The 16,970-nt window shown below is 39.3% G+C and overlaps 2 protein-coding genes across 4 annotated transcripts in view; both read left to right on the top strand.

Moving 5' to 3' along the window:
* The window catches only part of LOC131438776 (RNA-binding protein Musashi homolog Rbp6), a 1,824,137-nt gene that overhangs the window by 847,465 nt on the left and 959,702 nt on the right, over positions 1 to 16,970 (top strand). The gene's annotated exons all lie outside the window — the stretch shown is intronic.
* Positions 12,284 to 16,801, top strand: LOC131438774 (uncharacterized). The gene is made up of 2 exons (XM_058609027.1): positions 12,284 to 16,172; positions 16,246 to 16,801. The coding sequence occupies exon 1, from the start codon at positions 12,594 to 12,596 to the stop codon at positions 15,159 to 15,161; it is 2,568 nt and encodes an 855-aa protein (XP_058465010.1). The 5' UTR covers positions 12,284 to 12,593; the 3' UTR covers positions 15,162 to 16,172; positions 16,246 to 16,801.

Here is a 16,970-nt window from a genome sequence, read left to right as displayed (position 1 = left end):
TTGCGTGAACCATTTTCTATTCAACTCACTGTTACCATCGATGCCATATTGGAAAAGATTGAAGAAAAATTCATATTGAGATTTTTCAGGTTCAATAAAACATTAGTTTGATCAAAACCGTCTGGAAATTTTAAGTATGTTTGAATATACGTATTTAAAACACCATTCCGATGATTCTCTTTAAAAATAATAGATTGTTAATTTCACAGAAGTTGGTGTACAATCATCAAAACACATTAATTCAAAGGCGCTTGAAAATTTCATGCGTACGAATACATGTTTCACCATAAAAAAGCAGTTCGTTGTCGATTTTTTATTTACAAAAACACGAGAGATCAATTCTACAACATGTAGCATTATCATTTTTCATGTGCAGGTTATTTTACAAGATCCATGTTTGTGTTAAGTACAGTTGTATTGAAAATCGAATGTGAAACTTATTTATTAGAAATTAGGTTTGTTATGTTTTTGTAAACGTCATTCCATTTCTTGTTTACATTAGGTAGTAGTTTTCACGAGTTTCAGAATTGTTTTTTCGCTGATTTTATTACTGCCTCTGTGATGGGATCGACGCATGAGTTTTGCATCAGTTGCACAATCATTGTGAATAAATGTTCGTAATAACGGAAGAACTTAAAGATATGTTGCTCAAAACAGAAAATTGCGCTTTTTCCATAACACAACAGTTACTAGAATAGTGATATAAACTTACTTGATAAATTGCACAATCAGTAGAAAAATACAGGACAACAACTTAACATGCTACTTGGGATACCATTCTACCGTTGATTTCGATTAGTGGCAAGAAGCAAGATCTAGCCAGAAGACAATAGGATTCTTGTGGCTTCGAATCATGGGTAGAAGTCGTTTTTGTAAACATTCCTGTATTTATATTTCGCTGTTCATTGAAGCAGTGGTGATGAAGGGTTTCGAAATCTTACCGCAGCTACAAATTGCTTGCTAGACCATAGCTTTCTTACCAATTTTTTCGCCTTCAATCGATATCTCGGACTGGTTTAACACTTGCCCTTCTCGCACCGTATAATATTGTGGTCCCGGCAAGGATTAGTAATCGAGTTTCACGTAGGTCTCCTCATCCATGATTTTGCAGTTCAAATTTCCAGCAAGAATCGTATTGTACAGCTTTCGAACCCTCGGCCTGATCGATGCTTCTTGTTTCGGACTACGTTTTGGTTGTTTCTGCTTCTTATAGGTTCGAAGATTCAAACGTTCTTTAGCACGAAGAACATTTGACTTCGAAGTGCCCACTTTTTTGCCCACATCCCGAACTGAAACTTCCTTCTTTTGCTCGAACGCCTTCAGCTCGAACGTTTATCCTACTGAGGGTTAGCAGGACCTTTTTTTCGACCCGTTTTCGGTTTATCCTCAAAGATGTTATCCTCACCGAACTTCCTGATTGCATTTCGCACGGCTTTTTCACTTACTCTTTCCATTTTTGCTATCATTCTCAGTGACAGTCCGCGTTCTGTGCACCATTTGTACACAATTTTTCGACGTTGTTCTGCTGAAAGTCCACGCATTTCGAAACAAACTAATAAAAACGAATAAACAACTGCACAAGTGGTTAGAGAAGAGTGTAAACAGCAGGACGCAGCCTGAAAAATTTACAGATTTTGAACCATTGCGAAATGGCAGCGGTTTTTGGTTGCGTCCATACTATCTGGGGCAGTCTTTAATGTAGTTCGTGTTATAACCATTCCTATACGGTTAAGTTTTTTTTACTTATTGTACACTGTTGTGCACATAAATGTAGAATAAACATCTGTTATCAAAGATGATTCAATAATTGACACGATTTCACCTGGTGAATTCGAAATCATTCACATGCCCAAATAACCATGAATGAAAGAGTGTGATGAGTCGTCATCCTTCCGTTAAGTAAGAGAAAAAAATAATATTTTCTATCGTCGTTTCTCGTTTCCTTCTAACGAGTGAGATGAAGGTGACGGTTTGGTAAAGTTAAAATGAATGATTTGAGTTCGATTTGTCACGGTCGCCATGTAGTATGTCACGTGGTATTGTGTCTACAATGTATTGACATTGTGTTGAGATAAAATATAACGGTTTAAAGACTTATGTAGATTTAACGTGGAACGTTAACGTTGTTAGCTATTCAGTCGACAAACAAAAACAAATTAGTGTGAAGTCATTCAGTGTCATCCCCAAAACTAAATGTCAAACAAGAATGAATTTGAACAACTGAGTTCAATTTGAACATTGTTTTGTGATAGTCTAGATTAATATGATTCAATACTTGTATTTACAGGATCTTCAATCTTTTATTTCCGTAAACATTGTTCTTTACTCATGCATAATCAAAAATGTGAAAGAAAGTAGATTTATATGTGATAATAATTAAGATATTTCCAACTGTTACTTCACTACTTTTTTCCTTCCTTCCACACTTCAAACCCGCTGCCACACTTTTCAAATACAGTCGGTAATCAATAAATAATTAAATTATCATTATGCCACCCCCAATCCCCATGAACGTGCAGCTTATTCTCATTCTTGAACCCCCCCCCCTCCCCCCTCCTCCCCAACCATAGATCCGTTTCGCTTAGCAGATTCATGGTCCGAAAGATATAGTTGACGAGATTTCTCAATTTTTCTTGCCAAATCACATACATCACCCATCCTCGATTGTTCAAACTCGCTGGTGTTTTTGATGTACCAGAACTACTGGCACAATACTCCCTTTGTCGGACAGGAAAGAGAGAGAACGACTGGCATCTGTTACGTATTCTCGTCCTATATGGAACTCCTTCCGTTCGTCCTTCCCCGGAAGAATAGTTTTTCCCTCTAGTGCAGGAGGGAAGGAAACCTGATCCTAATACCATAAATCATCCACCCAAACCACACTCGTACGCTAGAAGCTAGAAGCGAGAGATGCCGTCCGTGGAAGCCAGTCACCGACAGAGAGAGAGAAAGAGACAGAGAGAGGTTTTCACATATTTTCCTCACCGAAGATTTTCTTCTTTGGGAAACCGAACGTTTTCAAGTATGAATAAATTTATCTAATTCAATGAATGTGCGTTTCGATATCCGACTTCGGATTGCTCGATGAGTGATTAACGGGGCGCCGAGACACCGGGGTAGGAAACCGACCAAGGATGGTATCATTACACATAGCCTCCGGGACGGCTTCGAGTGTCAGGGGTGAAGCTCGTTCCGACTACTGGAACCCGGTAGCAAGTCGTGCAGAAGACCGAATCGAAGAACGATGTGATAGCGCACACACATCAATAAGTATGGTAGGCAGCAGCAGTTCCATTGAAGGGGGAAAAAGGAATCCTTGAACGACGCATGGATTCCGAACAAAACCAGCGAAGGTTGGTAAAACTAAACGAGCATGATTGAGATAAATTTGGGTTTGTTGCCGGTTAGATAAATCATAAACTGAAATATGTTTCATAGCGAAAGTGTTGTTGTGCTTGTTCGGAGCACGGACGGTAGCTGGAAGAATGTGTCTGCTTTCGTGAGGAGCAGCTTCGGAATCCTTTCGAAGTTTTCGCAAGCCATGCTTTCAGCTGAGATTGCGAAAATATTTTCCATTTGTGGCACAGAGCGCGGGCGAGGGAAACCCGAAGCAAGGGGAAGTCACGTGTGTAATCTCAGACAAGCAAATTGATTCGATGTTTATGCGAATCAATTGGCGTCTTTTCGGTCGGTGGTTTGAGGTGCACCTAAAAGGGTCGAAGGAAAACGGGAAATAGGGGCGAGTTACGTCGACAATGAATGGTAGATATGTTAAACAGCATTCAAAGACTAATCACACCTAGCTAATCGAATTAGATTAACGATTTCAGAACTATTTTCTAATTGGTTTACACTCAACATTCCCGCTCACTACCCGGAGTTCAGTTCGATGCAGGGGCGTGGGAAAACTCCAGAAAATGTATGTTTACTGAAGCTACAAAGCCGACAGCAGTAGGAATGCGATTGTTTACAGGCTGAACTTGTAGATAAATAATTTAATAATTTATTAACAATAAACCCACAATCATCAAACATTCACACACACACAGCCTACAGAATCCGGAATTATTGTGTCTACGGAAAGGATACTTATTCTTTCCTTGGCGAGTAGTTGGGGAGGGTGCAGTTTTGCAGGTAGGTGGAAGCCTTTCTTAGACTGGATCAGACGGAAGCCATTTCAGCCGTTTCGTAAATATTTGAAATAATTCTCACTTATAACTAGTCGTACCGCAAGTATGGTCAATTTAACAACCGGTTCCGGATTTTCCAGAATTTGGTCGTTGGTCGGCCCCCGGGAAACCTGTGAGTGGAAGCCGGATCATTTCTCATCTCGGATCGGTTCTTCATCTTGTCCCTTAGTCTCAGTTGCAACGGTTGTGTATCGTTCCTTCTCGAAGGGATCGAAACCATAAATTCATTTACTTAGACCTAATTCATTCGATCGTTGGAACGTTCAGAATGATGGCATTCAAATTTTCCAAACAGATTGATTGTCAATCTTGTTCCCCCAGATATGGGGTGGATGTGATGAACATTGTGCAATAAAGTACATTCAAAAATTGTTGTCATCCAAGCGGTAAATTTTAATTGATGTACCTTCTTTGAGCTTCGTTTGACCAAAAAATGCTAATACACGAGTCAGGGTTATTTCGTCCGAAGAATGCCATTTATCTGAATGAGTCACTTTGTCAAATTGTCTTAAAATCGTAGTCAATTCGATTTCAAAGAAATTATGTTGGTGTTCGTTCACCAATTTTCAATAATGAATAAAATCATTTCTTTACGTTTTTCATTAACTGTGCATAGGCTGAGCTACTGAGCTGAACTTAAATAGATCGTCCGTAGTTGTACTTCGTGATTGGAAATGCACTCGTGAATCAAAAACATTTCGGAGAAGCAAATAATTTTAACTGTTCCTACTCACTCATTAAAACCTTTTCATTGCATGGTCAATAACGATACTGGCAATTATCAAAGGCTGTGCTACTGAAGAAGGCAAAGGAGGGAAGGAAGGGAAGGAAGGGAAGGAAGGGAAGGAAGGGAAGGAAGGGAAGGAAGGGAAGGAAGGGAAGGAAGGGAAGGAAGGGAAGGAAGGGAAGGAAGGGAAGGAAGGGAAGGAAGGGAAGGAAGGGAAGGAAGGGAAGGAAGGGAAGGAAGGGAAGGAAGGGAAGGAAAGGAAGGAAGGGAAGGAAGGGAAGGAAGGGAAGGAAGGGAAGGAAGGGAAGGAAGGGAAGGAAGGGAAGGAAGGGAAGGAAGGGAAGGAAGTTAGTCCGATGAGCATCCCTGGATTAGAGATGTTCACAGCTCGAAAAAAACATTGTGATTTTACATCTTATAAGCTGCACATAAATGGAGCGTCGTATTTCACACAGATTTAAATTCATAAACATGTAAAATTGTGCAATTTGAAAATTACAAGGCTTGAAATTGAATGCAATAAAAACTAAAAAAACAATAGTAATAGCACGACTTAAACCAACAGAATCCCATATCGTAGTAGGGATGGGAGAAGATCTGGGGCATGCTTTGGTAAACAATTGGATCTTAATAGAAAATACGGCGTAAAAAAACAACAAACTCCCGGAACACCTATAACTACAAACAGTCGACTGTCATTAGAACTGACACAACATTCGTTTGTCGCAATTTATTATTTTTTAGTTGGCTTGACGCAAAGACGACATAACAATGTTCAGTTTTTGCAAATGACTGAGTGGAAACATTTATTGGAGAAGCCAAATGAATGAAAAACTTACAGGAAAGATGATTTTTGTCGACTTACTTTACTGTGGGGTGCCTTTTCAAAATTTGCCCTCTGAGAGAGTGATAAGTTTTTAATCGTGAATATCTCTTGTTGTATCTAACGAATCAACATAATTTTTGCTACGCGCCATCGGAAATATGATCACAATTTTATGATAAAATTATCAGTTGTGTGACATAGTCTCAAATAATTCAAAATTAAACTTTTCTGAAATGTTTGGTATAAACGAGTATCAAAATTCATAAGGCGCGTTTGCCTTTCTCGTATTTTGAAAGCTCATAGCTCAGTGGTCTGTGGAGGGATTTATATATAATCTAACTACCAATATAATCGAAATTTTTCAATTTAAACGTGTATAGCAAAAGCATTGAAGTATTTCAATAGTACACTATTGAAAAACCTGTCTCATTTGACCCATGTCAACACCAGCCAATCAGAACGCGTTCTGAGGAAGAGAACAAAATATCTGCTGCTGTACAACAAATCGTTCGAGAAAAATGTTCCGAAAAGTGGTGAATATCGCAGTGAGCTCCTAAATTTGGTCCTTCTGAATGCTAGAAACGAATCCCTACAGCATATTGATAGTTTCTTTCAATGAAATGCAAATCCGAAATGAAATAATCGACATTAAAATTCTATATGCTGCTATTTTTAAAGCCGTTAGGACCACCTATTAGTGAAAAAGCTACAAACGAAATAACGCAAAAATAAACCTCTTAACAAATATTGGATCAATTTGGATTCTATCGCCACTGCGAGCAGATGTATTTTGTGTCGTTTGCAAAGCTAGTTTCGCTTCCGACAGGAGCGATTACGTCACAGCTGCCAGTCATTTACATTGGTAAAAAAGCAACGGTGGAGAGCATTACACAAAATCAACCGTTCTGATGGCTCTAAAAGTTTTCTAAAGAACCATTAGGATTTCTTGCTCGCAAATCGATGGGAAATATCCTCAGTTTAGTGCAAATCTAGAACTGTTTGATTTGATTTTTGCACTTTTCGCTGTGTGAAATTCACAGTAATCTAGATCAAATGAAGCCTTCTTTGTTTTTGCGTAAAATGTGGAAAAAGGGTATGCTTGCATAATTCATACGATTGATCAACTAATTGATATTCGGAAGTGTTAAGGAACATGTCAGTTGTTTTCGTATTCACGACATCCAGTTATGTCTCTGACATTACCCACCCGCCTTTTTGGAAAAAGATACGCTCAGAGGCAGGACTCGAACTTGCGTTCATGTGCATTCCGTGCATACGCGCTACCATTTCGCCACCCTGAGCCTCTAAAACACGACCAGGCATGATAAACCGTACATCGACCATGGTATTCATCCTAGTCGTCTTCCAAACGGTACTGTTGCTCGCAATCAAACAACGAAATGATTTTCCGAGAGTATAAGCTCCAGCAACAGAGCAGCAATAAAACAAATGATGTAGCAATAGGGAGATTATAATATTCCTGTAGATACATTTTCGATCAATAATAAAACAGTATAGATAATACAATTGTTACAGTAATAGTTATAGGTTAGGTTATATAAGCATGTATATATTTAGGTATTATATAAGAATCACTTACGTTTAGTCATTTAACTTATTCATATCCGGTCGAACAGTACAGTACAGTACAGTAGGTATAATAGATCTGTGGTTAAACTCTGCCTTTCTCGGCTATAATAATCCGTTCGTACAATAGTTAAGTTAAATCAGATATTTCGTTGCCGTTATCATTCCTGAACTACAGTTCAAATTATTATTAGAAACAACAATATAATCTATCGTTGTTAGTTCCAGTACTTGCGCAATATTTTTAGGTATATATTTCAGAGAAATTCAACTTTGAAATTACTACACCCGAATTGTAGAAAAACTAGCATGCAACGTGGTGCCTTTCTGGTTTCTTTTATTCTCACTTTTGACAGCCGTATTTACCTTCAGTACCCAGTGAGTTTTATTTCCTCCGCTGAAGTGTAAAGATGACCAAGATGACAGGTACCATACATCCAAACATATTCGCTGTTCATCAAACACAAGTTTTCTCGTTCCATACCAATTTCCTGCTCAAGCACTGAGTAGGAGAGTGTATTTATAATCGTTTGTCACCTTCGAGACAGGTTCGAGTGCTGCCTCTGAGCGTATCTTTTTTTCCAAAAAAATCATCTTTCCTGTAAGTTTTTCATTCATTTGGCTTCTGCAATATATGTTTCGACTCAGTCATTGGAAAATTCATTTGTCATTTTTTCCACTTTTGTCTTTATGATGAATAAATATTTTGATATATCCGATCGAACTACTATAAAACAAATAATGAACATAAAGCGCGATGATAAACTATTTCGAAATCTGCTTTTAAACCAATATACATTCAAATAAGTTAATCAGGGAAGCTGGCTACCGGGAAAAATCATTGTTTTTTTGTAAAAGTTTGAAATGTGACGTGTAATCTAACGACAGATTAACTGCCGGTTATCAGAAGTGGGATGATTAAACATATCGAATATTTTCCTTTTATTCATTCATTGTGAGCTTGTAAACTGATGCGACTTGGTGCATCACACGAGTTCGTTGAATGGTTGAGTTCCTATTTGTGTGGTAGAGTCCTACGCGTACAATTGGGAACCACAGTTTCATCCCCGTTTACGAATAAATCAGGAGTTCCGCAGGGCAGTAATATGGGTCCCCTTTTGTTTGCACTGTTTTTCAACGATGCCGCTTTGCTGCTTGGGTATGGATGCAAGCTGATCTACGCTGACGATTTGAAGCTGTACTTAGTAATTCGTAATAATGAGGACTGCGTCCATCTTCAAGAACTGTTAGATGAATTTGTCGCATGGTGTCGACGAAACCATCTTGTGTTCAGCATTGCCAAATGTCAAGTAATTACATTTCACCGAATACTTCGTCCATTAATCTTCGACTACAAAATTAATGGACAAACACTTACAACAGTTGACCGTGTTAATGACCTTGGTGTTGTATTGGATGCAAAACTCACATTTAATCAGCATCGTTCTGCTTTAATATCTAAGGCAACGAAACAACTCGGATTCGTAGCTAAAATCAGAAGAGATTTTAAGGATCCACATTGTTTGAAGGCGTTATACTGTTCCTTAGTGCGACCATTGCTGGAAAATGCCAGTTTGGTATGGAGTCCATATCAACTCGTTTGGAGTTTGCAGAAAATATTTATTCGGCTTGCGCTAAGAGACCTTTCCTGGCGAAATCCCCTGGATCTGCCACCGTACCCTGATCGATGTCGCCTGTTAGGTCTTGAGACTCTGGAACGACGAAGGAAGATTCAACAAGCTGCGTTTGTGGCGAAGATTATCAACGGCGAAATCGACTCTCCAAAAATCCTGTCTCTCATCGACTTCCGGGTCTCACAACGAACTCTACGATCAACAGGTTTGCTACAACGAAGATTCCATCGGACATCGTTTGGAGCCAACGAACCTATTGCAGCGTGTGTTCGAACTTTCTCCCTAGTTGAAAATTTATTCGATTTTGGTGAATCATCGCATAAGTTTGTTCAGAAAGTGTCGCAATCCTCGATTTTATATCTTAACTTTATATTCATTAAGACTTTTATTGTCAGATGGAACAAGCAAACAAATAAACAAATAAATAATCGTATCGCAAAAGCAGTGTGTCGAGCGTAGAGCTTGCGTCAGTTGCACTGGCATTATTAAATTTAATTATCAACCACAAAAACAACGTGCTTAAAGGAGCACTATGATCGAGAAGCGATTTGAACCGATAAGGCGTTTCCGGCGCAGTCGTGAGAGCTATTAATTTTCCATCAATTCTCGCATCCCATGTGCATCAATAAGCGCTAATTCAAATAGCAAAGGAAGCTTAAGTTGGGTCGAGACGCCAGGTAATCTGGTGCCGATGGCAATAGTAAAATTAATTAGCAAAGACCATGACGAAATGCGAAGGGACAAACATAAACAATTGCCCGAAAAGGAACATTAAATGAATATCGTCAAATCAGCTCTCGGAAGGTTGCGGTAATAAAATAATTTAATACGTAATTCCCGAAAGGACTGCAATAAAAGAAGGAAAGGTAGTCTGGCGACGGTCATGTTTGAGTCTGGTAGAAATATGAATTGATTACCCGTGCTGACAAAGACCAACAAGTTTTGAAAGCATCGGTACGTGATAGGGAATAGAGAAGGATAGCGCGAAATGCAAGCGCAACATTGAATACCAAATTCTATGTAATAGTGAGGTAGATAGGAATTGTTTACCCGTGCTGACGAATGGTAACGTCAGCATCTAAGGAGAAAGAGAGACAGTAATAAATGTTGCACTGCATGTCGTGCAACATCTTTAATATTTTACCATAAGATTCATGTATATATAGTTTAAGGAAATTAAAAAATAAATGAGTCATCAGTTACCAGAGAAAACGGTCGTTCGCATTCATCACTAGAAAGAAAATTCCCGGACGAGCCCCCCACCAGAAGAAGTCATCCTCCCCTAGAAGGAAGCATCATCGCCCAGGAAGTAATTCTCTCTAAGAAGAGAATTGTATAAGTATAATTTACTTCAACAAATATTTCTTCCTTTCCCTTCACAGGTACAGTCCGCTGGAGAACCGTAGCCAGCATAAAAGCGTACTTCCGCTCTTATGCCCTACTTGCTTCTCCCCGGATATCCGAAAACTTTAATCGTAAAGTCTTAAGGCAAATTAAAAAGAATTTGCGACAGGGAACAGTCAGTCGCTCTGACGGCTGACATTTTGGTGGCTCCAGAGAGGAGCGTATCGCAAATTCTTTTAACTTGCTTAAGCTTTATCAAAAGACTCTGGAATAGTTGCTTTAAACTATTTTGGAGAATATTTGTTGAAAAAAAAAATATTATCATTGCCATTAGCAGTAGATAATTTGAGTTTCGGGAACTTTCTAAATAGATTAACATAGCAATTCTCTGTACTAAAATGGAGTTTGTGGCTAATCCAAATGGTCATTGTCGCCTTTGCACGAAGAAAGATCGTGCAATGGTCGAAATGATAACTTGCGATGAGTGCGATAGGTGGTTCCATTTATCTTGTGTGAATCTTGATAAACGGCCACCAAGATCAGAGGACTGGTACTGTATGAAATGCCAGCAGCGTAAAAAAGAATACGCTGCAATGACGAAGGACTTGGAAGTGACAAATATGGCACTCCAAGCAAAAAATGGCAGCAGCAGGGCAATTATTGAGCTGATGAGAATACACGAGAGGACCATGTTATCCCTCGTGACTTCCATTCAGAATACGAACATGAAAGAAGACGCAATGTCAGTAAATTCAGGAAACTCGATTGAATGGAAAAGTTATTATGAAACCTTGCCTAAGATTATCGGTAATGCCAGAGGAATGGAGCAGCAACCAAAGCTGCACCGATATGATATGCTGCAGCCAAGTACGACTGGTGGAACAACTGGAATTACAATAACCACTGGCTCAGAGGAGAACACAAGCGATTCTGAAGAGTTAGAATATGATAGTAATGAAAATGATTTTGCCGGATTCGATGAGGACTCCGCTGGTAGCGAGAACGGAATGTTAAGTTCTCCAAGATCCTCAAGTACGATTTCCGATTTCACAAATTCTGAAAAAGTCCAAGAACTGGAAGCAAATCTTTGGTCGTCTACGGAAGCATTTGGGGAAAATGTGGTTGCCTCGGTGAGAAGTGCCACATTAGGATCTACCGACGAACAGAACAAAATGGAATCTGTTGTTGGTATGGCACCAGCACCTGGGAATGCATTTGACAATAGCGCTAAAGTTTTAGCTATGTCTACCATGGTGACTAAGCGAAAAGTCGCCGCTCATGTCAATGCTCTCGATGAAGCCTTCAGTGTACCCTTTGAATATGAATGGAAAAGGGAATTGGTTTATTATGCAAATTTGGATGGCAATAGTAAAGATACAAATAATTATATCATCATGCCACTACACGGGGGGTTAACGTCGAATAATTTTACGTTTAAGAATGATTCCGTGGGTGAATCATCAGATGAAGAAATTATACGAAGTGCCAGATCATATGGATTAATGCCTCGACGACCTATACCAGAACCACTTTCTGGATACAATTTGGGTAAACGAATCCCAAAGACTAAAATGCTCAAAGAAACAAGTACACCGCCATGTGTGTCGTTGGTATGTGCATCCGTAAGTCGATCAGGTACAACTCCTTCATTGCGCTCGAATTCGCAAACCCCTCCTGAATCAAGAGGAATAAGGACTGGTTCCCAAGTTACCTTTGTGTGTCGAATGAGGAACCAGGTAGCGAACCACCTCCGACTGTGGAAAAATGTTCGATTGAAGAATTAATTAATGATTGGACTAAATTGGAAAATATTTTCCGAAAAAAACGGCACAAAGTGTCAGGGCATTCTCTGTTTGGAGAAAAGTATGCAGAGACTAATATTTTGAATGGAAAATATCAATTTTATTACTTCCAAACATAACTTCGATCCTGCTTGGACGATGAAAGACAAAAAAAAATTTAATGTTCAGAAATGCTGAAATAGAATAACTTTAAAAGGAAATAAAAATCATGTTAAGGTAAGACATTCATTATTTAGAAGAAAGAAGGATGTTAAAGTACTATACGCCCAAAAAATTATTAGTTAAAACAAAATTATATCCCTTTATTAACACCAAGATTAGAGTCATGATAGCTCTTCTCTCACGTGTAGGGACTGCAGTAAACGCGTTTCCATTTTAGTATAATGGAATGAATTATTTTAGACCTTTCTATGTTCAAAAGATAGAAATGTCAAAAAGGGGAGTTATTTTCACTTGTTTAGTTACACGTGGATACATATCGAAATGGCAGAAAATTTGAGTACCGATGCCTTTTTCGTATGCTTTAGGAATTTTCAGTGTCGAAGAGGTAAAGTAACTCAGCTTTACAGCGACAACGGAACTAATTTCGTTGGAGCCGAAAGAGAGTTGAAACGCCTCCTACAAGAACTCGACACAAGAATGAGACAAGGAGAAGCCGCAGAGTTAGAAATTTCATGGGTGTTTAACCCTCCAGCGGCTCCACATTTTGGAGGCGTATGGGAGAGGTTAATAGGAATAATAAAGAAGGCGCTTAGTGTCATGATAGACGATATGTCTAAAAGGACACCTACGAGTGAAGTGCTGCGATCAGCCTTTATTCAAGCGGAGTGGTTTGTTAATTCACGTCCTTTGATACATAGAGCTTTAAAGGATGTGAATGATGAGCTATTAACCCCCTTCCATGCGATTTTAGGAAGGCCGGGACAATATGCACCACCCTTCGAAATGGATCCAAAACCTTACGATAAGAACTCGCAGGCAAGAATCCAACATGCCATGAAGATATTCTGGGATAAATGGAAGAAAGAATATCTTCCAACATTAATCGCCAGAGAAAAATGGACTGGCGACGTAAAACCGATCAAAATAGATGATTTAGTCCTAATGGTGGATAACGAAGAACCTCCAGGACGATGGTTAAAAGGACGTGTTTCGAAATTAATTGTTTCTGATGACGGTGTAGCTAGACAAGCTGATGTCATAACCAGAAAGGGAACGTTTAGACGCGCAGTTGCAAAACTCGCGATCTTAGACGTCGAAGGAAAGGATCTAACTCCTGAACCGACGGTAAAAAAGAAATCAGGGCATGCTATAATGCATATATCTGAACCCGAGTCCTGTGAATCTACATTTGAAAGTCACCGTATCGAGACCAAACGAAAATTAGATAAAACTTCTCAGCCAGAGAAGAAAAGGAAATGTACCAACAAAAAGGCAAAACCAGTCATTCGACTTTCTCCATATTCTGTACTTGCAGGTTTATTAACCACTGCGGCGGTGCTAAGTACGGCAAATGCGATATTGGTTACGCCGGTCGAACAGAATGGCGTATTTCTCGATCACATAGGGACAAGCCTTATGAAAAGAGGGATATGGCGTACAAATATCGAAACAATGGTATCACCAGATCAGGATCGAGCTCTGGTTGAAGACATACGGGGTAACATATCAGCAACAAGGAAACACATGATTAAAAATTTAAAAACTGATAATATGGAAAAAATTTTGGAAATTTTCAACAAGTTGTGCTCGGATGCAATTTTCGAAATTGATTACGAGAGAACGAGATTCCGCCGTTCCAAAGGAATATTTGGATTTTTATGGAGTTTCCTCTTCGGTGAAAATGATATCGAAACCGAATTGAAATCAATGAGGATGCACGACAATGAGAAGATACATCAGCTATCTGAGTCACTTGTGCAATTAAATGGAAAGACGGCTGAGATGGGAGGCACGCTGAATGATCGATTCTACGAACTAATGAAGGAAACGAATAATTTGAAACAAAAATATGTCCTAGGTGACACGGAATACCTAGAAAGCCGATTAATCGAAATTATTATGCTATCAAGGGAAACCATTGACGCTATACTTCACAAGTACAGAAGGATGAGATCATATCCACTTTCGACGGAAGAACTAACCGCGACTTTCGACAACATCTCGTCAATATTGCCAGCAGGACTAACAGTTCTTCGACAATCCTCGTTGGTAAAATATGAAGCACAGCAGATCAACGGGACTATCGTAATCGCAATGTACACTGTAATTGTTAGCAAGACAGTGTACGAAATGTTTCAAATTATTCCTGTACCTCATACGGAGAATCACGCCATCATTGATATAGGAAAACCACGCATACTGATTGACCATAACGGGGAATATTTCTACCCAACTACGGAACCAGTACGAATGAACAAAACTCATTTTATAGTGGAACCTAGTCTGGTTCATAAGGAGCTTGACTGTGTATCAGGACTAGTGGCGCACAAAGTTTCGAAGAGCCGCTGCAATACTACACACTTAACGCCACCATACGTCGAGATGATTTCACTCACGGATGAGAACCAGGTACTCTACTACGCCAGCGACACGACGAGCATCGTAATCCACTGCCAGCATACAATAATATCGCCACCCTATAAAGTGGCCGTAGTTAGGTTAGATTTTGATTGTAAAATTCAAAGTAATAAAAGTGTTATATATGGATTTGTGAATAGGGAAGAAAGGAAAACAAACTTATATTTTAAAGAAAGAATTCAAATAGATTTCAATTTAGAGCAGAATAAAACTGAATTACCGAAATTAAATAAGCCTGCAAATCCATTTAATAACAAAATTTTTACAATATTAACAAATGATGATAAGAAACAAGATGTAGGTGAACCCATATTTGAATATGTAATAATGGGTGTAGGATTGATAGGTATTATGTACGTGGTAATAGTTATCTATTTACGTATTAAAAAATGTAATACAACACGAAATTCCAGAAGACCGGCGGAGTGTTTGTTTCCACTTCCGCGAAATACGGCTGAAAGTTCGTTATAAAATAAGGTCTTTGCAATTATTTATAGGAATAATAAACTTAACAGAAAGGACGAACGCAAATTTTATCATTAATTCACGATCATTCATTCATGACAATCGCTCGATTATCAAATAGGGTAAACCTTCTAGAAGATTTACGGGGCCGGGAATGTCGAGCGTAGAGCTTGCGTCAGTTGCACTGGCATTATTAAATTTAATTATCAACCACAAAAACAACGTGCTTAAAGGAGCACTATGATCGAGAAGCGATTTGAACCGATAAGGCGTTTCCGGCGCAGTCGTGAGAGCTATTAATTTTCCATCAATTCTCGCATCCCATGTGCATCAATAAGCGCTAATTCAAATAGCAAAGGAAGCTTAAGTTGGGTCGAGACGCCAGGTAATCTGGTGCCGATGGCAATAGTAAAATTAATTAGCAAAGACCATGACGAAATGCGAAGGGACAAACATAAACAATTGCCCGAAAAGGAACATTAAATGAATATCGTCAAATCAGCTCTCGGAAGGTTGCGGTAATAAAATAATTTAATACGTAATTCCCGAAAGGACTGCAATAAAAGAAGGAAAGGTAGTCTGGCGACGGTCATGTTTGAGTCTGGTAGAAATATGAATTGATTACCCGTGCTGACAAAGACCAACAAGTTTTGAAAGCATCGGTACGTGATAGGGAATAGAGAAGGATAGCGCGAAATGCAAGCGCAACATTGAATACCAAATTCTATGTAATAGTGAGGTAGATAGGAATTGTTTACCCGTGCTGACGAATGGTAACGTCAGCATCTAAGGAGAAAGAGAGACAGTAATAAATGTTGCACTGCATGTCGTGCAACATCTTTAATATTTTACCATAAGATTCATGTATATATAGTTTAAGGAAATTAAAAAATAAATGAGTCATCAGTTACCAGAGAAAACGGTCGTTCGCATTCATCACTAGAAAGAAAATTCCCGGACGAGCCCCCCACCAGAAGAAGTCATCCTCCCCTAGAAGGAAGCATCATCGCCCAGGAAGTAATTCTCTCTAAGAAGAGAATTGTATAAGTATAATTTACTTCAACAAATATTTCTTCCTTTCCCTTCACAGGTACAGTCCGCTGGAGAACCGTAGCCAGCATAAAAGCGTACTTCCGCTCTTATGCCCTACTTGCTTCTCCCCGGATATCCGAAAACTTTAATCGTAAAGTCTTAAGGCAAATTAAAAGGAATTTGCGACAGGGAACAGTCAGTCGCTCTGACGGCTGACACAGTGAGACAGATTTATTTATCTTAAAAGCTAAACTGAAATTATTAAAAGCTGAACAATTCTCTAGTTAATTTCCGAGAAGTATTTTTGAATAAGTGTGTTGAACGAAGGGACAGTTAAGCCAAAGTTGAAACACTAAAAATTTTTTGTAATCTTGCACGGAGTACGAAACTGCGTGAAATTTTCTAACATTTGTCTCTAATTCTTAACAAGTTTGTTCAAACTAATTCATCTCTCAATGATTGTCAAAAGAATGTTAGTTTCATGTTTGGCACACCAGATAATCCTGTCCTGTCCTGTCCTGTCCTGTCCTGTCCTGTCCTGTCCTGTCCTGTCCTGTCCTGTCCTGTCCTGTCCTGTCCTGTCCTGTCCTGTCCTGTCCTGTCCTGTCCTGTCCTGTCCTGTCCTGTCCTGTCCTGTCCTGTCCTGTCCTGTCCTGTCCTGTCCTGTCCTGTCCTGTCCTGTCCTGTCCTGTCCTGTCCTGTCCTGTCCTGTCCTGTCCTGTCCTGTCCTGTCCTGTCCTGTCCTGTCCTGTCCTGTCCTGTCCTGTCCTGTCCTGTCCTGTC

Source organism: Malaya genurostris, chromosome 3, assembly GCF_030247185.1.
Source record: "Malaya genurostris strain Urasoe2022 chromosome 3, Malgen_1.1, whole genome shotgun sequence".
NCBI classification, from domain to species: Eukaryota; Metazoa; Arthropoda; class Insecta; order Diptera; family Culicidae; genus Malaya; species Malaya genurostris.
The sequence above is the reverse complement of the archived record's forward strand: the minus strand, read 5'-3'. Positions and strand labels throughout refer to the sequence as shown.

What these genes read in the sequence shown, in the direction of transcription:
- LOC131438774 (XM_058609027.1), top strand. Translation starts at nt 12,594, where the DNA reads ATGGCAGAAAATTTGAGTACCGATGCCTTTTTCGTATGCTTTAGGAAT.